The sequence below is a fragment of the Halichoerus grypus genome, chromosome 7 (assembly GCF_964656455.1).
Source record: "Halichoerus grypus chromosome 7, mHalGry1.hap1.1, whole genome shotgun sequence".
NCBI classification, from domain to species: Eukaryota; Metazoa; Chordata; class Mammalia; order Carnivora; family Phocidae; genus Halichoerus; species Halichoerus grypus.
Genome location: NC_135718.1, coordinates 24,583,038 through 24,607,137, shown reverse-complemented (window position 1 = coordinate 24,607,137; position 24,100 = coordinate 24,583,038). Strand labels below are relative to the sequence as shown.

Genomic DNA, 24,100 nt, shown 5'->3' with positions numbered 1-24,100 from the left:
AGAAAGCAAGAAAAATAGAGAAGACTTAAAATCCTCACGTGCCCGGCCACATAGGTTTTTTTGTTTTGTTTTGTTTTGTTTTTTTCCAGAGCGTGAGTTTTTCAGTTTCATTATGTAGGTAAAGGGATTGTCAGCATTCAAACCATTGACATTGAGTCAGAAAAACTTATTGGAGGAGTTTATCATACCGATATTTCATCAGATGTAAGTTAAAGGGCTCCAAATGCGGTGACCTTTCTTATCCTGCCTTAGTCTGTGTGATGTTTTGACTACGCTGCAGAATTCCAGCATGCATTATTGATTTTTATCTCACTCTTACTTCTATTGGCATATTGTTTTAACAGAAAAAGAAAAGCTAGTAGGTTATAAAATGGGACTGTACCCTTAGACTGCACTGTAAGCATTTTCTGGGCTAGTCTGAAGTGGGCTTCCAAAGGCTGGGCTCTCCAAGTCTCTGGCTGTAACAGAGCTTTTCATATTTGGGTGTGAGTTGGTTTGAGGTGTCTAAAGTGTAATCAATTAATTAAGCTCCAGCCCTACAGCTGGCATCCCACGTTCTCTGAGATGCCATTTTCAACAGGGGCCATTCTGCTGACTAAAGGTTTTGCTCCTACTTCACACCCCACACATTTTATGGATTTTCAGGATTTGACATTGGTTTGAATGATTTCCATCGAAACAAATTGAGTTCTGACACTTAGAACTAAATTGCTTTGTAAATTGTCTTTTCCCTTAGTTTCAATATTTTTTTTTCATTGTCATTTAACTAAAATACCTTTGATCTTCTTGGTATCATGATGAGTCGTTATTACTCCCAGCTTCAAGAATCCAGAAGCAAGTGCCCTGTGATTTCCTGCACTGTTGTGTGCAGAAAGATGGACCCTGCTAGTTGGATGCTTCCCAACAGAAATGCCCTTGGCAGCATCCTTTCTCTGGAGCATTACTCAGTCTGTGCAAAGGATGATTCTTGTTATAACATCTCTCGAAGTGATTGAACAAGCAAATTTTTCCTTTTCTCTGATGTGCTGCTTGATATTCTGAATGCTGATGATGCTGTTCAAAGTATTTTCAATCCATTCATTTCACTGACCCCAAAGAGGATGATCATGTCCATAGAAAGGCTAAATTTTAGTCTAAGATAGTGCCTTTCCTTTTTTTTTTTTTTAATAAAATAAATAACAGATCTAGTAATGGGTATCTTATTTAGGTTTTACATTTATTTCTAACTTACACATTTTAGTTACTGGTGGTGGTACCTTAAAAGAGTGCCTGCTACTCATTTTTAAGGATTCTACAGATATGGATCAAAGAAATGATGGGAAAAGGAAAGGGGTTTCTTTTCATTTCAGACCTATGCACTTACCTTTTCTTCAGACCTCCTTGTCTCAGATTTTCTAATTTTGTTCTTTCTAGGCCCTCAACCAATCATCCAAACCATTCCCACAGTCTGTATTTATTCTTACTTTGGGCCACTCTCTTTCCACACAAAGTGGATGATCTCATTTAATAACAATAAAACAGTAAAAGCATGTAAAAATACTTTGTACAAATCTAGTGGCATAAATTTAAAAAATTGGCTGAATAGGTAATTCTCTCAAAAATATGTACATACATCAAGGTTTGACTTACAGAGAAGTAGTAATCATAGGAAGATCAGTAACTAGGGAAACCACTAAAGAAGCTGAGGGAGAATTCGCTTCAACACTCACAGAGGGCCCAATAACTTTAGCACTGAGTTTCTTCAAACTTTTGAGAATCAAATAATTCTCAGGCTATATAACTTCAGAAAAAGTGCTGCTCATGCACTTTGATTTTTTGGGGTAATACCGATTGGCATTCCTGCGCTGATATATATAACCCATGCCTTCTGCAGGGATAATTAGTAAAGACTCCAGGCCTGGGAGAGAGCTTGGGTCTGACATGAGTCCTTGGTTGGGATGGCTGAGGCATAAAAAGGAAGAGGTAGTTTCCACAAATTGTGTAAATCCCAGATATTAACTGCTTAGTAGTATGTGTAGGACCATTCTCAGAAGAAACTATCCATTAGCCTTCCAGTGTTTGATTCCCTCACGACACCCAATACATGTCTCAGTTTCCTGGTTCTCTGTATTCCTTGATTACCCATTTTGTGGTGAAGTCATCCCTAGAGGTGAACTTGAGGGCAGGGAATGTGTCTTATTGTTCTTTACATCGCTAATGCTTTTACAGTACCTGCCAAAGATAAGTCCTCCGCACATGTTTATTGAGTGAATGAATAAATGGGTGAGTGATTGAATGGATGAACAGAAAGGTACTCTGTTCACTTTATGAAACTAGCAGAAACCTTGATATTAAAATAGAACGGGAAAGAAAGTTATAGACTTCGATCACTTGTGAATATGTATGCAGAACCCTAATTGAAATTCTAGCAAACCAAATTCAACAGTACATTAAAAAAATCATCCAGTATGACCAAAGAGGGTTTATCCTGAAACGGCAGGGATAGTTTTCTATTAAGAAACCTATTGCTGGTGCTATGGAAATGTAAAGTGTTACAGCCATTTTGGAAAGCAATCTAGCAATATCTATTAAAGTTGAAAATATATATGTCTTTTGAGCCAGATATTCCACTCCTGGGAATCCATCCCAACAGAAGTGAATGCACAAGTGCATAAGGACACATGTACCAAAATGTTTAGTGCAGCAGGGTTCAGAGTGGCGAAAAAGTGGAAACCAAGCTAATACCCATCAGAGGTGAAGAGCTGAGTCTATGATGGCTCAGCCACACTGTGGAGTGTTAAACCATCTTTCAACAGAGCGAATTAGAGCTACTCCACATGATCCCAAAGTATTATTGAGTGATTAAAAAGCAACGTGCATACAAACATCTATAAGAAGATCACACTTTGCTAAAAAATAAAAACAAAACCTAAAAAACAAGACAAAGGAAGACAAACAAACCCCATGTCTCTATGTTTACTTTGAGTAGCTGTGGATGATATTACTTTCTTTGACTGAAATTTCCTTCTTTGTAAAATTAGGGTGATAATGATGCACATCTCAGAGGTTTTTTGTGAAAAGTAAATGAGTTAATACATATAGAACGTCTGGTACATAGACTGTGTCTGAGAAATATTAGCTGTTACTATGCTAGAAGACCTGAATAGAATATGTAGAATTCAAAGGAAAATGTGGATGAACACATACTAAATTGTTAACCTGTTTTATGTGTCGGTGAGGGACTAATATGGGTAGAAGAGAGAAGGAAGGTCCAAATAAATAAAAGAAAAAAATATTTCACACTGATGCATTTATTTAAAATTATGGCACATGGGGATATGTATAAAGAAATAAAATTAAAATACTTCTAAAGGGAAACACTTATTAGTAAGTATATCAAATCAATAGACCCAATAAGAAAAGAAAAAGTGGTACAAAATAATATATGCTGGAAAGGCGTTTACTAACATTTAATCCCATCCCTCCTTAAATGTGTCTGAGAAAATTTGGAAAGGTGTTTATTTAAAGATATAAAGGATGAATATATTAAACACCAGCCATCATTACCTCTGATGGGGAAACTTTAGAACAAGGTTTCTTGGAGCGTATTTTCTGGGATATTACTTCCACAGGTGGAAAAAAAGGATTCTGTAGTGCAGGGATTTGGGAACATGCTGCTCACAGGTAGCCCACACTTGAATGGATAGGAGCACAGCAAAGGTCTAAGTACTTTGTGACTGTTTGGTTCTAGATACAATGCGTCTTCTTCAGAGAAACCTTCCCTGGCCATGTTACCGCAAGGACGTGCCCAGCCTTCTATTCTCTGTCACGTTGCTCTGTTTATCTCCTTCAGCTGTAAACCATTAATTAAGAGAATGCCATTTTGATGCAGCAAAACTCTGAAGAATTTTCTCCTTGTGTGTTCTAGCTTTTGTCCAGACCATAATTCCATTGATTCCATCAGTCTTCCTTGCAAAAGTTTTTCTTTTTAAGGAATTTTCAAATCAGTTTGTCCTTAAAAATATCAATTGCTGTGGACACTGCAGCTGAGAGTCATGATTATGTAATTTCAGAGGGATGGATTGCTTGTTGAGAAGTATCGGCTCATGGTGGAATTCTGTGCCTTGGTTTTTCATACTTGCAAAAAACAGGCAGTTATTCTCACATCTCATCTTGCCTAGAAGTGTTTTGTGCACAATAGAATGCATTTTTATGAAGTCCTTTGAGTTTCCCTGATGGAGTGAGTTGGACATTGGCAAGACAGCGTTTTGATTGCTATCGATGTCCAAAGGCCACTTTTCTTTATCGTGGTTAAACTTCCAAAGCTGTGAGTGTGGCCAAACAGCTAAGTTATTTCTTATCTTTCTTAGTGCTCCATGTGAAGGTCTGTTTAAACTTGTGCCTTTGCATTTTGTCTTTTGGCGGGTGGGTGTTCAGGAGAGGTTTTCAGAATTGAAGGAATTTCTTTAATTTTTTTTTCCTCTTGTGCTCACAAAATAACTGCTAAGCCGTCATGCTTGAGCAGAACTCTAGCATAGATAAAATGTATGTTTGCCTCTAATCAGCTGGGCTGAATTTCTTTGTTGTCCTGCAGCGATTATAGCCACAGTGAGATTTTCTGATTGTGAACATTTCTACCAGCTACCCTTATATCAAAATCTCTGTTTGTCCTGAACTGATAACCACAGATTGGCTCTTTAACCATTTCGTAAACTTCTTTCTTCTCCAGGTCCTCATGAACATGGAAGACATAAAAATCCGTGAAATGCAGATTTTTGACTACAGGAAAAAAATCGCTGAATCAGAGACTAAATTAAAACAGCAACAGAACCTGTATGAAGCTGTGAGGTCAGACAGGAATCTGTACAGCAAAAATCTGGTTGAGGCTCAGGTAAAGAATATACTTTTGTTTTTACGTTTTGACTCCTCCCCACTTCTGGGTTTAAAGCGGTTTCTGTTTTCCTAATGGCAGAATTTAGAACAGGGCAAACAAGAAATCTCATGGAATTCACCTGAAAGAGAAGATCAGTGGGGATTTGTGCTGAACTATCAGGTTGTTTGAAGTGGAAATGACACAACCTGATGGGATGTGAAGATCAGGGTCCTGCTTTTAATTATTATGTAGAATTGCCATTCTCCTGTTCCTAATTTTTAAAACTGCTAATAGCTACCATGACTCAGAGGGGAGCAGCATGCAGATCTTTCCTTTGTGATCTCTTAGTTATAATGTTTGGTGTGGGGCCCATTCCTCCCTTGTAAAACGAGGAATAAAGCGCGTGTGTTGTATATGTGTGTTTGTTGTATGTGTGTTGTGTGTGTTTGTTGCGTGTGTGTTTGTTGTGTGTGTTGTGTGTCGTATGTGTTGTATGTATATGTCGTGTATGTTGTACGTGTGCTCTGTGTGCTGTTATGCGCGTCACATGTGTTGCACGTGTTTGTGTTGTGTGTTGTATGTATGCGTTGTGTGTTTTGTATGTGTGTTGTATTTGTTGTATGTGTGTTGTGTGTGTTGTGTGTGTGTGGCATAGTCATTATGCATAGTTCGTGTCTATCTCATGAGAATATTTTGAGAGTTAAGGCTATAAAGCATTTGGAGTTTGATGGGCACAAGAGACAAAGGAATAGCCCAGTGGTAATTGTTCAGGAGACCATTGTTTTGAGAGAACCTCCCTTAAAAGCTCTTGAATATGTATTGAACTTCTATACAGATGATGATGTCTATTTAATTCACTTTCAAACGTTTCTCCTTTCATTTTATTAGGATGAAATAACAGAAATGAAGAGAAAATTAAAGATTATGACCCATCAGGTAGATCAGCTGAAAGAAGAAATCTCAGCCAAAGAGTCAGCACTTGTGAAGCTCCATCTGGAGCAGCAGCGGGTAGAGAAGGAGAAGGAAACTTTGAAGGTACAGAACTTATAACAAAAGCAATGGAGCAGTAGTCTGTTTGCCCCCCTTGAGGCAGGCTCCGTGCTCACTGAAGGAACAAGGGGCAGGGAGAACAACGGAGGAACCAGGAGGATGAGCTCTAACCCCTCCAGGTCAGGTCAGACTTCCTTTTGGGCAGGGCTCCCAGGTGGAAGTGGGGAGGAGGCCAGTGGAGATGCATAAGCACCTAGTTCACCAACTGCTGTCATCACATCAGCAGAAGAGAATCTAGCAGGTCAGTAGTGACCAAGAAGTCCTGGGGCTTGCAGGCTTGCCACAGTCCCTTTGTATTTACAACCTGAGTCCAACACCCACACCCAACCCTCCCAAACTCCTCCCTGGGCCTTCCATAAGGCGGTGCTGGCAAGACCTTTTGTCTCTCTTCTCCTGATAGGTGTTTGCTTTATGTGCACCTGACTTTTCTGCCTGCACTATCCTTAGCCACTCCTCCAGGGAATCACCTCTGTCTTCATATATATTACTAAGACATATCCTTTTAAATCTACTAACTTGGAACATCATATGTCTACTAATACAATATAAAGACTTTTTCCAAGAATACATACCAAATAATTATACCATTTCAAATCCTCAAACAAAATATATTTTATTATGCACATTCACTAAACCTAATGTATTTTTCTTTTCCTACCCAATCCAATAGATTTCCCTTCTAATCCATTTGACCAAGGAATTAAAAAGGAACTAAGAGTATGAAAGTATCACTTTCATTTTGAAAATGTATATGCAGAATACTCATGGATGTTTATGAGCCACATGGAGGAACTCTATAGCAAATGAGAGACTGGGTGTCTTGGTTTCTGCACATAGTAGTTTTCAAAGATAGTTCCTATCTTGAAAATGTGTAGCTGGTGTTGGACAGCTTCAATGCCAAATTTCCTTGATTCCAAGGTGCCATAGATTGAAATATGCACTCTCAATTTCATAATAGGTTTTGTCAACTTAATGATAGGTCTTCATGGAAATAAAACTACTACATGAAATCAAGGCACATTTGGTTTGAGAAAGATTAAAATATAACAAAAGTGCCTTTACAGAAAGGATATGATAATTGATATTTACCTGAGACTTTCATCTCCCCATTCTAGCTTGTGACAAAAAAGGAATAAAAAATTCTGCATTAAAATTCATTTCCATATAAAGAAATATAAATATGTATTTTTTTAAATTGGAAAATATCCTGCATCTTTGCCCCTGTTTTCCTTGTTCGAAAGAATAATTTTGTAGATGGTAGCTTGTCCTACCCTGGAGCCTGTAGTGGGATGGTTTTATTTATCATTGAGTGAATCAGAAGAATCTTATTATAAACATTGCTTCACCATGGGCCTCATGGACCCATGTTAACAAGGCTTCAGTGTAACTCTATTTGGTACATCATCTCTTTCTTTTTATAGGATGACATCGATCCTCATCTCTTACTTTTCCAACTAGCGTTCTTTTCAAAAGATTATTACCCCATAATGGGGTCCAAGGTGGAACTAACTGCCTTCACAAAATTCTGCTTTAGGAAAAGCAATGTCCTAGGCAAAAGATCAATTACCCCTAATTTCCTAGAGTTTGACTTTGGTTAATATTTGTTTCAGTTATGCCTTCCATCATCATACATATATAGCTCCAAAGAAGCATCATAATAAAAGGATATAAAGGCCTAAGGGCTCTGTTTTTGGTCCTGGACCAGCAGAGCTGGTAGCGGGTGAACATGGAAGATCAGTATAAAGGGCTTCTGCCCTAGAGAGTCTGCTCTAAGTGGGGAATCCTAGCTCTGGAGAGCTTGGGGCCATTGACTATAGAAAGATGATTGCTTTGGACTTACTGTGAAACCAGGATGACTTTTTCCCCCAGCATTTTCCATTGAGGGAAGAATGAGGAACAGAAAAAGGATGCCTGCTTGATTTATTATTTGAAGTTATCCAAGGATGACTTGCAATGGTGCTTCGACTGGATAATTTTGGCCTATCATGAAGCCTGTTTGACATTCTTTAGAAAAATATGACCACTCAAATGTTGAGTTTCAGCCTCTTGGCTTTTTTAGCCTCATATTTGAATCATGATTCACACAGGTCTCTGGGTTTCATGCATCTGAAGTTTGCAAACCAAAACCGTGGAGGGAAGGGCAGATTTTCTAGTAACCATGCTCCAAGAGACACTTAGCTTATTATTGTTGTGTTCTACAGAGCTCTGTGGGCACATAATCCCTCCTGGAAGGGCAAGTCCCCTCCTGTGTGGTAGACCATGGGACACCTTTTGACAGGACAACCCAATTTACTACTTCTCCAAGATGACAAACAGTTGTCCATAATAGATCATCCTCATTCATCCCCCTCAAAAGAAACGTCTTGCTCCTTCCATGTTTCTTTTCCTTTCTCAGTTGCTACCGGGCCCTATTGACTTCTCAGTATTCTAGACATCATCAGCACATTATGGTTATGACAGAATGTCAATAGTCCTCTTAGCTATTGCAGCATGTACATTCATCGGCCCATTCTGTCCCAGTCTTGTTTCATCAGTGCTGACGGAGCCGTCTCATTTGGAATGTCCTAGCAAGCCCCTAATTCTGCCTCATCACCTCCAAATCATCCCACATCATTGTGACAGCACTTTGATTCCTGGTGAATAATTCAGCAGCAGATTCTCTCTGTCCAGAGCCCAGCATCACATTAGTGACTGGCTTCAGGGCACCTTATCCTTTTACTGGCATGCCCTGGATGGGAGCTGCCACAGAGAGAGAGAAGGAAAGCCCATTTATTCTCATGGCTGGAAAACTTTAGGTGGTCCTATTCGTCTTAGATGTAAACACATGGTTTCTGTGACACCCAGTAAATGTCGGGATCATGTACGAATGGGTGAAACACCTGCGTGTATGGTTCTTGAGATAGGATGTATACCTGCAGCCAAATTGGATGATATATATTCTGTAACACCTATCACAAAACTAATTGTGGAGGCAGTGACTAAAGTGTGTGTCCTGTGAGTGTATTACAACTTCATACCACCCGTAACGCTTTGAGAGATAAGGATACCTCAGGTCCCACCTAGAACATTGCTTGATGGGCTTTTGGGCGCACAGCAGTTACCATCTCTCCTGGGTGAGAGAGCTCAGATTTATAGCTGTTAAATGCATTAGACTCAAGGTATTTTGTTGATGTTAACATTTGCTGCCATAGTCTAATGCCTAAGATGTCTAAACATCTTGTTTACAGCCCGTAAATTTATGACATAAGGAGACCACTCAGAATTTTGATATGTTATGAAAAATCCACATACATACAGCAATGCCAAACGCGTGAATGGTTTTACATTTCAGACAGATACTTTTACACACTGTTGATTGCATTTTAATATAACAGGGGTTTCATTTTGTTCTGCTGATGGATTCTGATCAGCTCTTGGCACTTAGGAACAGGGAAGTGAATGTTGCACATCTGGGAAAATAAAAGTTTTATTAAAGAAAACGTGAACCACACAGGTATTTTATGGCTGTCTTCACTGTCACCTTAACTGATGATAGAAATAGAAAGGCTGGGGGCACCTGGGTGGCTCAGTTGGTTAAGCGACTGCCTTCGGCTCAGGTCATGATCCTGGAGTCCCGGGATCGAGTCCCGCATCGGGCTCCCTGCTCAGCAGGGAGTCTGCTTCTCCCTCTGACCCTCCCCCCTCTCATGTGCTCTCTCTCTCCTCTCATCCTCTCTCAAATAAATAAATCTTTAAAAAAAAAAAAAAAAAAAAGAAATAGAAAGGCTGGTTCTTTGCTCTCTTTCTGAATCGGCAATCCCCCAAAGTGGTAAATACTAGACCAGATCTTTTCTCACTAAGTCTTTCCTTTTGCTTATCCCTGAACCAAAACATATTTCATGAGTGAACTAACCAAATGTCATTAAAGAACCCTTTGGTTTCACAGTAGCCAGATGCATTTAGTCTGTGGCAGTACACGTCTGTTACTAGGTGTGCAGTATCTTCTACTGTTTGGACAAGCTTGAGGTATGGAATTAATGGCTCTTGGTCTTCATGAGTCCAACCCAACTTCAGTTGGGTTGGGTCAGAGGCACTTGCAAATATGAGGTTTTCTATCATCCTGGTCAACTTTCTGGGTGGGTGGGTGGGGGTCCCAATACTTCCTTGAAGGAAACATGTATTACTTTCTTACTGTCACTTGCTAACCTGCAAGCCATTGAAAAGTTGGAGCCTTAATACCATCTTGTCATCTCCCTTGTGTTTCCAGGTGTGGGTGAAATCAGAGCTCTCCTCTCATTTGTTTCTTTTTCTGCTGACCTGGTCTGTGATAAAAACCTGTCCTTCCCATGTGGGCATGGAACCTCTCAAAGACACGCTCTTCTTTCCTTTAATGTGAATACCTCTAAGGCTCCTCATTGCATACTCTGTACAGTGTGTGGCACACAAACCTTTCCCAGTCTGGCTCAGCTTTAGCTCCTGCTATTCCCTAGCCCACACTCTAAGAATCCAGCCGCACCGGATGCTAGGCTATGTGGTGCACATACTTCACAGTTTGCACGCTTGACTGTCTCATGCCTTACCCCAACACAAGCCTCTGCTCTTAGGAAGTATCTGTCAGTTGCCAAGGCTCTTGCTGGTTCTTCCCTCTAACCCTCAGGCAGGCAGGAATTAGAAACTCATCCCTGGGTACTCCCTTGTCCTTTTTCCCACAGTAGATAGCATTTCCACACTGTGATGTGGTTGGTTATATTTGTCATTTCTAGTGGACGATGAATCTTTCAAGTCTTACTTTTTTGTATTTCACCTGGAACAGTTGGGTGGTAACAACAGCGGGGGCACAGGCTTTAGAATCAAAAGATCTGGGTTGCCATCTAAAGTCTGTTCCTTACTAGCTGTGTGACCTTGGGCAAACGAATTTGCTGTTCTTTGTCTCCTACACATTGAATTTGTAAAACGGGGATGAGAGTAGCTAAAAGTCCTGGTATCATGCCTGAGATACTGTAGGTCACAAACATACTTGTGGAATTGGAGGGAATGTGTCCTTTGATGAGAGGTATTTTCCTTCTGAAACTGACCAGTCCATGGCACCCTGTCTTTACAATTTCCATGTAACCTCAAGAGCCTCAAGATCTGAGCTCTCCCAGGAAGCTTCCCTGACAACCATAGTCCTCTGACCTCCTGTAACATCAATTCCCTGTCCGTGTGCTAATAAAGATACTGAAAAATCACTGTCTGGCCTTGTTAATAGTCACATAATACTTGTATATCTTATCTTCTCATCTAGAGTGGAAGCATCTGAGGAATAGGATCTATATATCCTTTTATACCACGACATCTCTTCTGTTCCATCGAGACATTTTGTAAGATAGACACTTGGTTGTTATCTTTGTTAATTTAATTTTTGCTTACAACAGGCTTTATCTTTGTAGTTGATGTGCTGGTGGTATTAGGACCATTACAGGAGCTGGTGCATACAAAGGCCCTCCCCCGTCCTCACCCCTACATCCTCCTCTGCACTATTCTTTGTGAATTCTCACCTTGTTTAGCTGGTAAGAGAAGAGCTGCTGAATACCAATGAAGCCTCTGCTACATGTATATAGAAAAATGATGGAAATCCCACAAGGGCACAACTCATAGAATAAACATGACCACTGTAATGTGCACTGCTGTTTCTTTACAGGCCTGTGCGTGTGCATGTGTGTGTGTGTGTGAGAAGCTTGTTTTGCTTGATCAAACCATGTTAAACGAAACATCAGAGGAAAGTGTAAGAAGAACAACTGTGCATCTAAATCTGGGCCCTGCAGTCCAGGTTTGTACTGCCACAGAGTGAAATCTCTCTGTGTCTTTCATTCTTTGTCAGGCCGAGCTGCAGAAGCTAAGACAACAAGCTCTGGAGACGAAACACTTCATTGAAAAGCAGGAAGTGGAAGAGAGAAAACTCCTGCGAATCATTGCTGAGGCTGATGGGGAGAGGCTGAGACAGAAGAAGGAATTAGACCAGGTAGGAACATCTCCTCACCAGACCTGCAGACCTCATCAGCAGACACAACTGTTTGATTCAACTTTTCATGAATCCTCCTTCTTCTCTAAGCTCTTGCATTCAATCTATTGGAAGAACAGCAGTAGAAGCCCATCTTCTGTTGATTACTTATGAAATATTCATTCATTATTCAAGTCATATTTATAAGCACTCACTATCCTCTAGGTACTGGGGCTACCCTGGCCAATGGGAAAATAAGGCCCCTGTTCTCAGGGAGCTTACATTCTAGTATAATATAATTGCTCACATGTAATTGCGATGAATAATTACATAATTCTGGAGTTAGAAACTCAAATGCATAATTAGGGAGTTAGAAACTTAAATGCTTTCAGAGATCTGGCAAGTTGAAAAAAAGAGAAATTGGCCAGTGTAAGACAGTAAGGAGTGGGGGAAACTGGCAAGAGCTAGCCCACCATAAAGTCATTCAAAATTTAACATTTATAAAATAATGGGTTGGGAAAAAATCAAACACCCACAGGCAAAGAAATATAGGATGATGATGATGATGATGGATGATTTGTTGTACTCTTTCTCTTTCCGATGGGACTGCAAACACATGGGAGGAGCTGTGTTGACTGTCTAGTAGGATCTTTCTAGTGCCCTGCCCACTGGATGCCTAGTACACATGGACATTTGAGAGATCTTTGACAGGATGAAAGAGGCTGCCATAATGAAAATGAGACTTTTTGTTTCCCAGATGGCCATGCCTTTCCCTATCTTTCTAGGTCATCAGCGAGAGAGATATCCTCGGGTCTCAGCTTGTCCGGCGCAATGATGAGTTGGCTTTGCTCTACGAGAAGATCAAGATCCAACAGTCTGTGCTGAATAAAGGCGAGATCCAGTACAACCAGAGGGTGGAGGACATGAGAATTCTCAAACTTGAGATTAAGAAACTTCGCAGAGAAAAGGGGATTCTTGCCAGGAGTGTGGCTAATGTCGATGAACTCAGGTAATAGGAGCCCCTTCAGATGTGAGGGCACCGCGGTCTGGGGGGAGCTCCTGAAATGACCTTATGTTCATTGCTTGTTGGTTGTGGAAGTTCTTTATCAAGTTGTATAAATTAATTTTTATATGATGGAATTATGAGCAAATAATGAGAACAACTTTTCCATAATTCAGAATCTACATTGTGCCTATTCTATGTCACCAAAAAAGTGAATTAGTTTCCTCTCTGGGGAATATAAGTGAGTGCAGAAGATTTTTTAGAAACTTATTCTGGCTTTCAAAAAAGAAATTTCAAGACAAATCACAGACACAAGCTAGTTACAATTCAGAAAACCATCTCCCCCAATGAGCTTTTTAGAATTTAAGAAGGTAGCAATGCTGCAAGCGATCGAGCAGCAATATTTAAATTTAATCCTGGTAACATTTGCACATCTTTTTCTTGGAATTATATACAGAATGAAAAGAAGGGAAAAAATTTAATTTTATCACTATTTGAAAACTCTGTTTCCTTAGAAGGCGGCCAAATTTTATATCTCACTCTTGATTTATCTTCTGCAGCTTTCACTTTAGCTTAGTGGGCCTTCTTCTGGCTTTAAATCTTGCATTATACAAGATCTACTTCCCCTTTGGGAAAACATCACCATGTTTTATATAGGCAATTGCAGGAAACCAAGTAACAGGCCTGGTGTTGTCTCCGTAGCTGTCCTTATTCCCCGCGGACTTGTAGATGAACAGTATCCTTGACCACCTTGGGACAAGGATACGGTCTGCATCTGCTTCTTAAATGAATTGAATTAGAAGATAGTTTTGATATTTAGATGCAGTGAATATATTCAGGAATATCAAGGGAAGTTGCCACTATCAAGGATGGATCAATACTTATTTTTTTTAGAGTCGCTTGTATTTCAGATGATGAAAGTAGTATAAACTCACTGTAGAAAATGTGGAGAATGCAGAAAAAATATAAATAAGGGATTAAAAAAGTCACACATAAGTTTACTATCCAGAGATACCACCACTGACATTTCAAAGACAAATAGATTCATTCTAAGTAGCTATTGAATGATCTTGAAGATCATCACTAAACTTGCCAGCCATGAGTTATTTTTATTATAGACACAAAAGGCCAAATTCTACCCATTCCTAGTCAGTATCGCTGGTTTGTGGATAATAGATTTTATTTTTCTCTTCAATGGGAAGACAGCTTACTAAAGATATTGGAGGCAAGCTGGCATGAATTCCAATCTCTGCCTTGGCATCCACACGCTGTGTGACCTTGGGCAAATCACTTAACTTCTCTGAGCCTTAGACTTGTAGTTAAACACGAAAACAAACACAATGTGCCTAGCACAGAGTCCAGAACAAAATAAACTGTCAATAACAGGGGCTAATACTCCCTCCCGCCCTCCTCTTCTGACAACACTCTAGAAAATCCAAGTGTTAAAAATATGCTTTTAATTCTAAGCAGCTTGTGCTGAGCTCCCTGTTGAGTGAACATCATGCAGTTAATTCTAATGGTTTGTCTTGCTAATGAGGGGAAGTTGTATTATTGGTTTAAATGAAGCAATTAAGTAAAAGAGATGGCTTGGTATTAGTAATCTGCACACCCACAGCAGATGAGGACAGATAATAATATCTTGCCCATGTCAATGTGAGCGTTTGCCTCTTCTCCACCCCCCAACAAAGCGCCTTGTTCCATAGGGTGGCAGCCCGCTCCCAGGGTCCTGTGAATGGCTGTAGGTCAGTGCCCGTTAACTAGATAGTTAACTAGTTAACTGCAATCCTGCAGACTGGAGTAGTAGGTTGGAGCCAGAACTAGGTCTTCAGGACTTTTGCAGCCATCTGTGTAGTTAGTTGTGGAACATCAAATAAAATATCACTTTTAACTGGGGCTTTCTCCATCCTGGCTGCACGTTAGAATTACCAGGAGGACTTTACAACCGATGAAACCCAAGTAACATGCTTGACCAATTAAGGCAGAATCCCTGCGGGGATTGGTCCAGGCAAAGTGGGTTGCCAGCTCCCCAGGTGACTGCAATGCACAGTCAGGGTGAAATGCACTGCCCTAACTGGTGTCAGGTTACCACCGGAGCCTCGGTGTCCTACAGTCCTACAGTCAGGTGCCATATTTTGTGGTGGAACATAAAAGATAGATTGTTCTTTATATAGAGATATTTAGAAGCATCGAAGAGTATATTGAAATTCTCATAATTCGCTTCCTCTCTGTTCTTTCCATATACTTGTCAACTCCTTGGGTGTTCAGAATCATGATTCTGAAGCTCTGGTACTTTCATTAAAGCTAATGCTGAAGTTGGCGCTCTGCAAGGATTGATAACATCTGTGTCTGGCCCAGGTTGGAGGCTGGTCTGTGTTCACAGAAGTCTCCCTAATGCCAACTTTTTATGTAAGATGTAGTGGGTCCATAACCACATAAAGACATGATTTTCAAATGGGTGGAGAATTTCTTAGCAAAGGAAAGTTTGTCTTATTCAGGCAGGAGCTTTTCCACATGCAAAGAGAATTCTTGAAGGAGAGGACACGATGTCGAGCCCTGGAGGAGGAATTGGAGAACCCCATGAACGTGCACAGATGGAGGAAGCTTGAGGTAACACCTGGCAGAGCCTTGCTCTCCTCCCCAGATCTCTTCTCCTACCCTGCACGATCTCCTACCTAAAGCACAGGAAAAAGCTCGGTTTTATTTAATGCTATGCAAATTGTCACCTAAAATGTAAGTCTGGATCAAATGTAAATTGGGTTGTTCCAAAACCAGATGGTTTACTTGGGTTTTGTTTAAAAAGTCTTGGACAAAATCCCTTCTGTTTAAAGAAGACCCAGGGTGAGTTGTGAGCTGGCCTCACCAATGGACATTTTTCCTGTTAGGTAGTTTTTGGTCAACCAGTTATCCTAACGCTGCCTGTCTCGGATTGTTGATTGCCTTCAGCCACATTGGCCACCGGCATCTATAGCTCCTTTCAGCTGGTCTCTGCATTCTTCACTTTGGCTCAGGAAACAAGGCTCTTGTCAACTAGCTGTTTTTTCGAAGGACTACTAGCATTGTGTTAGCCAAACCCTTTCTCTTAGGATCTGGGGACACAGCCAACATCTCACTGGTAGGTGATGGATAACAACTCTCATATTTTATTTTATGACTTCCTGATGGATGTTACCACCAGCCCTGCAGATAACAGTTAGAGACAAGCCCTGTTTAGTCAAGGAAAAGACAGCCATCTCTCAGAGTTGTGACCAGCCATGTGGGTGCCGGGAGGGGCTTCGACTACACCAACAATTAGGGTTTGGGGAGGATAAAGTTATATGACATAAGAAGGAGCCATCAGCCAAATCAGTGTTTGGTTTTCATTTCTATTTTTTCCTTTTAATGAAGAAAGCATTAAGGATAATGCATTAAAAATTGTTATGTAAACATGAGGCCTGAATTTTAACAGCGTCCAGTCTTGCCAGATGAATGTATGCCAGATCTAGTCCCAGTATGTGGGTATCAGTTGGCACTGCTTAGTATTTCTTAAGCAAAGTCAAAGTCAGTGGAATGTTTTCTCCCCCCCTCATTTATTCCTCTTAAATGCCAAGAGTGGTGTCATTTACTAAACTAACAATAATATGGATGTGTCTGGGGAAGTAGAGCTGAAGACTTAAAATTCATTTACTGTCGCATTAGTTTATTCCATGTGTTTTCAAGCAGATCTTTAAAGTTTCCAATTCTGTGTCAATTTCTATTTAAAAATTAGAAAATATTGGGGAAACAGATGAAAATATTTAGCTGCTAGATTAATTCAAAATGTCAGTACAGTTGAAAGCAGAACTTTGGCTCAATGTCGAGAGGACAGATTATCAATTTATAACTGTAGCATTTGTTTGAATTGTATACAAATAGTTATTGAAGGTGCCTCAAAGCTTTACGGATTGATAACCCCATTTGAGAGCGAAATGCCATGGTCGTGTTTTGCTGCCAGTCCACATCCTAGAAACCTTCCCCATCATAGGCTATAATGAATCTTCTTGTTGGCAATTACCAAAGGAGAATCCTGAGTTTGAATAAATTAGGGAAGCCTGTCTCATTCATTTGGAAACAGAAGGCATAGGAGGAAAAGCCTCAGAGCATAGTAATGAAGAAGGGCAGGCTTTAAAGCCAGGCATATCTGGGCTTGAATCCAGCTCTGACCCTTACCAGTGTGGGTGGATGACTTAATCCTCTGAGCCTCAGTTGCCTTCTCCGTAAAAGGGGAAGACCAACACTTTCTCTTAGGACTGTCGTGGGCCTAAAATTTGATATGGTATGAAAAACACTTAGCATGGTGTCAGGATGGTGGCAAAGAATAAGGTATAATGCATAGTAGCTATCATTATTGTTATTATTAGTGTTATCCTTGTTCCCCCCGGTGGAATAAACACACTCGTTTTCCACTTATTGGCTAACTAGAGCCAAAAGATAAGACATTAGCCAAACTTCAGTCTTGTTTGATGGCCATTGCAATCTGTTATGCTTTTTTTTTTTTTTTTGGCTTTAATTCTCTCTGTATGGGGTCTGCAGGTTTACAATACATCTTAATACGACAATAATTATTTTACACAGAGACTTTGGGGCTTGGAACTGATGATATCTCAGCTGCTTTATTTTGTTCCCTTTGAACAGGCCAGTGACCCCAGTACCTTTGAGCTGATACAGAAGATTCACACCTTGCAGAAACGTCTCATCAGCAAGACGGAAGAGGTGGTTGAGAAAGAGCTGCTCTTGCAGGTAGCATTTTCCTTTTCTGGACTCACTGAGCTGAGTCACCATCTCGAGGACTGCCTTTAGAATCAGCTATTTGGCAGCACTGCATGCCCCATCTTTAACTGTAGATGGCAACAGTGACTCACACACAGAGAACAAACAACGTGATTAATTGGTGTTTTACGCTGCCATCACTGATATTTCAAGAATTCTGGAAAATTAAGTTGAAGACTAGACTTACTGTATTGGGTCCCACTTCTCTACAGTTTTATTTGTCAGATTCTTTTAAATACTTTTCTTTATGTCTTTTTATAATGGGAAATGCTATGATTTTGATTTTGAAAATAAGCTTTCACAGAGCACAGATGATCTGTCCTCTTAAAGATTTGTGAGATGAACTGGAAGGCAAGACGTCTTTTTGTGGATTTTATGCACTTAGTTTTTCTGGAGCAATCGGGACTGGTAGCATCCTTCTAGGCCGGTGTCTTTGCAAGTATAGGCTGTCACCACCATTACTGCCATCGTGCCAGATACTGTGCTGTGGCTTTCCTTACTTGTCTCAGTTCCTCTTCACAGCTCAGGGGGTGGGGGTGGCTATTGTCACCCCCAGTCAGTGGATGAGGAAGTTGGGCTCCAGGAGTGCAGTGTGGATAAGAATATAAGCTCCGGGGTTAGGTGGACAGGGTTGGCATCCTGCCTCTGCCAATTTATAGCTGCGTGGCGTTAACTTCTCTGCACCTGCGGTTCTTAATCCATGTTAGGGGACAATAACAGAACCTGTGGGAAGGGAGATTGCGAAGATGAAAAAAGCTTCGTATTATGCTTGGCACGTAGCATTTAATAAATATTAGCAACCATTCTTATTATTTCTAACTCCAAAGCCCATGATCTTAGCTGCTGGGTTACCATTAGTAAGAGCAGGAACTTCTATGCCTGAGCAAGGGACTTCTATGCCTTTACACCTTCTCTTTTACATTTTACCTTCAGAAGACATTGTCCCTGAGGTTGGGTATATATAAGAAATAGCTTTCCAGAGCAGGGCTCTGCTGAATGGCCCATGGGGATAGTCCTCTTCTCTTATAGATGAGCATGGTGGTTAGGAGGGCAGACTCTGGAGTCAGAAAGATCTGGTCTTGAATCAGCTCCAATGCCTTATATTACATGACTTGAGGGAGACTTACATAAATTCTCCAAACCTCAGTTTCCTCCATCTGTTCAATGGGGGCAGTAATACCCAGTTTCTTTATGGGAGGAAGCTACTCCCATCAGAGTATACAACTTGGAAGTCCTGTTGTGGGGATAACCAATCAGTGCACGGGCACTGGGGTCTGGCCAGTAGTCTGGGCTTTAGGCTCTGACTCCACCTATGAGCCACAAGTCACGTCCCAAGGCCATGCCACTGGGAAGTGGCACAGAGGGGACTCAAACCAGACCATCACCTCCGGAGCTCACACTTTCTACCAGTGCATTACCTTGCCTTTCTGGTTACTATCGCGTTGTTTTCTTTAAAAAGGAGATTTTGTTGTAAGTTTGTTTTGTACTTCATTGACTGCTCTAATTTTATTACTTCTTTCCTTCTATAGGCTTTGGATTTATTCTGCTCTTTTTCTACCTTCTTAAGACTGATGCTCAGCTCATTAATGTTAAGTCTACTTTTCTATGAGAAGCATTTACAGCTATAAAACATCCTTTAAATGATTTCTTGAGTTCCTCCCCACAGGGTTTGAAATATGGTATTTTCATTTTCATTTAGTTCTAAATATTTTCTGTTTTCAGAATTATTTCTCCTTTGAGAGTAAGTCTTAAAAAATATCTGCTATTCCTCTTATGGTAATTAAAAATACAACTTTAAATTCCCAAATATATATGCATTTAAGTTACCTTTTAGTTACTGATCTCTCATTTTTTTGCATAGTGGTCTGTATTCTACTGATTCTTTGGAATTTGTTGAAACCTGCTTTGGGACCAATGAAGGTGGTCAGTTTTTGTAACTGATGCCTGTGTGCTTGAAAGGGTTATGTACTCTCAAGCTTCAGGTGTCTCTATGATGTTCATCAGATCAACCTTGCTAATTATGTTGTCCAGATCTGTATATTTCTTAATTTTTTTTGTCTGCGTAATCACTGAGAAAATGTTTGGAGATTTACCTATTTCTCCTTGTAGTTCTGTCACTTTTTTTGCTTTAAGTACATTTTAGATTATGTTCATAAGGTGAGTAAAATGTTGCAATTGTTATTTCTTCCTGGTGAATTGTGCCCTTAATATTATGTGAGAACCTTCTTCAATCCTTAATGTTTTTACTTACAAAATTGTCTGATATTAATATAACTCTACCTGGGATTTTTGTGCATGAGTTCTCTATACTTTTAAACTTTTGGTGTCTTTATGTTTTAGGTGAGTATCTTGTAATTTAAAAAAAAATCCAATCTGATATATTTGTCTTTTGATTGGTATGTCTAGTCTACTTGTACTTATTGATAATTTTAGGTTTACTTCTACCTACTTATTTTCTATTATTTACCTTGATTATTTTAATGCTCGAAAAAGGTCTGTTCCTGCTTTCTGTTGGATTGAGTTTTCTTTATTCCCTCTTTTTGCCCTCCACCGGTTACTTCTCTCTCCTAATGACTCCTATTTTCCTTTTCCTGGTTTATCTAGTTATTTTCTGAATAAGTCCCACCACTCAATGCAATTCTCACTCTGTGTCTTAAGGATTTCCTCAAATATTGAACACGCATAGTGGACATCAAGTCTAAACCAATCTACAGTTGATCCATATGCTTATTCTTAACAAGACAAGGACCTGGATGCTTTAACTCCAAATACCTGCTATGGTCCTGCCAGCATTAGTCAGGTTTTTATAGAGTCAGTGAATATTTATTCAGATTTACCAAGATGTTTACCAGTTCTTTTGTTTTCTTTGTTTTTTAATTTTTTAAAAAAAGATTTTATTTATTTATTTGAGAGAGAGATAGTGAGAGAGAGCATGAGTGGGGGGCAGGGAGAGGGAGAAGCAGGCTCCCCGTGCGGGACTTGATCCCAGGACCCTGGGATCATGACCCGAGCCGAAGGCAGATGCTTAACTGACTGAGCCACCCAGGTGTCCCTGCTTTTCAATTTTTTAAAGTAAGCTCTACACCCAACGTGGGGCTTGAGCTCATGTCCCCGAGATCAAGAGTCACCTGCTCCATCGACTGAGCCAGACAGGCACCCCCAGTTCTTTTGTTTTCTATTGTTTTCTATTTCTTCATATTCCCAATTCCTTACATTTAGGTTCCATCGCCTTTTGAAAGTGCATCCTTTCATAGTTATTTCAGTGATAAATTTTTCAGAGGCTGTACTCTCCTTTGCTTATCTGAAAATATTTTTATTTTGGCCATACTCATGAGAGATTAAGTTGAAATTCTATTTTCTGTTTGTACTTTCAAGCTGGCAGGACTTTGTGTTAGCTTCTAGTGATGCCATTAAGAAGTCTGCTCTTAGTCTCGTGATTCTTGCTCCTCCTCAGGCATCCTGCCTTTGCTTCTGTTTGGTTGCTAGAGCTTCCAGTTGTCTTTGGTGTCCTGGAGTTTCAGCACAATGCATTTGGTATGAACTTAGTTTTGCTGACTGTGCTTAGGATTTGCTGTTTCCTGAATCAGAATCTGAATTTGTCTTTGTCTCCTTTATCGGGGCACCTAACTGGTGTCGTTGGTTAAGTGTCTGACTCTTGATTTTGGCTCAGGTCATGATCTCACAGTCGTGAGATCAAGGCCCATGTAACTTGGAGTCTGCTTGAGTTTCTCTCTCCTTCTCCCTCTGTCCCTCTGTCCCTCTCCACTACACGCATGCATGATCTTTCTCTCTCTAAAATAAATAAATAAATGTTTTAAAAAAATAGTGTCTTCTTTATCTTCTTTATTCACTCTTTCTGGAACTCTTACCAGATATAGGTTGGATTTTCTCATTCATTCTTCTTTATCTACTGGCTCTTTGATATTTTCTTCTCTTTATCTCTTATGTTACATTTTGCAGCTTTGTCTTCTTACTCACTAAATCTGTCAAGGTGTATTTATCTGCTAATAGTCAATTGAACAAGATTTCCTTCTCAATGATTTTATTTTTATCTTCTAGAGTTTTTTTTCCCCCATATGACTGGTTTTCTTGCTAGTGTCTTGATTTTTTCTTATGTTTTTATTCCTTCCCTTATATCTTCAATTAATTTAAACATTTATTTTATAGCCTTCATTCTGTTAGTTGAAGGCCTTGGCAGTCTTTCCTATTGTGTACTATGACTGCTGACTTTGATTCATGCTGGATCTTTTTCCTTTTGTGTTGTAATTTTGGATTGTGGACTAATTTTCAGAAAGGCTTTATTTCTAGGACTTGGGAATGGTTCGGTTAAGGGTACGCCCTTTCATTTGTTTCTACCAGATGTCCTAGGAGATACCACTTGCTTAGGATAATTTTTTATATTAAATTCTCACCTTGGGTTTTCTTGGACAACTTAGTTCATGTATATTAGAACCCCAAACTCTTGTGATGGAAGAGCCACGAATATAAATTCTCCAGACAGCCAAAGCTTTTTTTCCTCACTCAAAGCCCAGGGGATGTTGTTAGATTTTCTTGTGGTCTTCCTGTCCTGGAGGGTGGACTTCTATCATGTCTTTTCACTGAGGGTGTAACCCTGTTAAGTCCCTAACTTTATGTGGAGGAGTCTCAGTACCAGTTACCCACTTCACACAGGCCTAGCACCTCATCTTTTATCCTTTTATGGCCATTAAAGCCCAACCCCCTTGTTTAGTGAGTCCAGCCACTTGTCCCAATCAACCCCCCCAGACATTTCTTGTCTTCTCTAATCCCTAGTTTTCTCATCCATAAAATGGGGATGATGATAGTACTTACCCACAGAATTGAATGTGTTAAGTCCATATGGAAATTTGCCAGTGTGCTTGGTTATCTCTAACAATGTTCTGTATGTACAGATATAATTATTGTATCTGTATCAGTTAATACAGACACAATTAACTGTATTATTATTGTTAGCATTATTAACCACAAAACAGTGTTTTATAGTTCTCCAGAGTTTAACATCCAGCCTCACTCCCCTTTATTCAGTCCCTCATTTAACCTTTCTTTGGGGTGGTTGGGTGGCCCTCCACCTGCAGCAAGTTTCCTCCTGGGGCTTGCAGGTCCCCACACCACATGTCTTGTTATCTTGGGGAAGCCCCAGGTGCTCCACGGGATTTGACAGTTTCTCAATGTCATCTGTTTGTTTGTTTTTTTTAAAACTATTTGAGAAATTCTCTGCATTTAGAACACGTTGCAATTAGGAAGATTTTTGGTTGAATTTTTCTGAGTATCAGAACATTTTTTAAATGACTATTTAATTTGTTACCGGGTGATGAAGAGACCCCATCATTTCTCTGCAGCAGATAAGATAGAAGCCTATTTACCCCCAGTAGACTGTGAGTGCTTCGAGGAAAGGCACTTGATAATTCATCTCTCTCTAACGCCAATGCCTGATACGGTAGCAGGACACGTAGGAAGTCCTCCATAATGATGGACAGGCTGTCTGCCTGGGCAACTCCTACTCAACCTTTAGGCCTTAGCTTAAATGCTATTTCTTCAGGGGGGTCCCCGTTCCTAGGTTAGATCTCCTGGTACGTGTTCCCATATCTTGACTTCTCTTTCATACTCTCCTTACACTTGTAATTAACAAAATAAGTGTAATTATGTGTTTAATGACTCCTGCTAGACCGTAAGCTTCACAAAAGCGGTGCCTGTGTCTGTCTTGATGATCATTTCATTCCTAGTTTCTTGCCCACAGATATTTGTTTAGTGACTGATTAAATGTTGGAAGAATGGTGGTCATTCAGTAAGTGGTATGTTTCATAGCCATTTAAGTTCTATCTTTGAGCTCTGAGAGGTTATGGGAATTATTCTTCCTATTGCCTTTGCGTTTTTTTACTAACTTCTAACTTTGTAGGAGTCTGGTATTTACTGTGGGTTTATGGATCTATAAACTTGATGCAAACTGTCAGTGTCCCTTTTGTGTGCTGAGGCCTGCTGATTCATGGGGTGCACTCAGAGTTTTCCCCTTGATCAGGGTTAAGGTGAAAATGGTTTTTGAGCTTGACTTTACAGCTTCAGTGGTAAGATGAAGAAGTCTGCATCCTTGTGAGAATTGGAATCTAAGGTGTTGATGGGAAGGATTTCTTTTCTTTTGCCTACCGGTCCACTCTACTCTTCCCTTTAAGGGAGCAAGGGCAATGCAAGCATACCTGAGACGTGCCTCCTGGTGGTCTCTTCTTTCTGTTTTTAATGCATTTATTCCTCATCTTTTCTGAATCCCTCTGTGTTAATGACTTCTTTAAAAAACAAAATAGTATCTGTAGGATTAGGCAGGCATACGTGCCATAAGTGACGACCATCCATTACCCAAGTATCATTACATCATCATCATCATCATCATCATCACCATCATCATCATCAAGATGGGATTCCAAATAATGGCATAAGGCAT

At 40.1% G+C, this 24,100-nt stretch overlaps 1 protein-coding gene across 1 annotated transcript in view; it reads left to right on the top strand.

Annotated features, from left to right (window-relative positions):
• Nucleotides 1–24,100, top strand: part of CFAP58 (cilia and flagella associated protein 58) — an 86,896-nt gene that overhangs the window by 25,253 nt on the left and 37,543 nt on the right. Inside the window, exons 9-14 of the mRNA XM_036077167.2 lie at nt 4,709–4,870; nt 5,741–5,887; nt 11,742–11,882; nt 12,647–12,870; nt 15,360–15,471; nt 17,515–17,619. Of these exons, the coding sequence (XP_035933060.2) occupies nt 4,709–4,870; nt 5,741–5,887; nt 11,742–11,882; nt 12,647–12,870; nt 15,360–15,471; nt 17,515–17,619 (891 nt within the window). The remainder of the gene's footprint in view (nt 1–4,708; nt 4,871–5,740; nt 5,888–11,741; nt 11,883–12,646; nt 12,871–15,359; nt 15,472–17,514; nt 17,620–24,100) is intronic.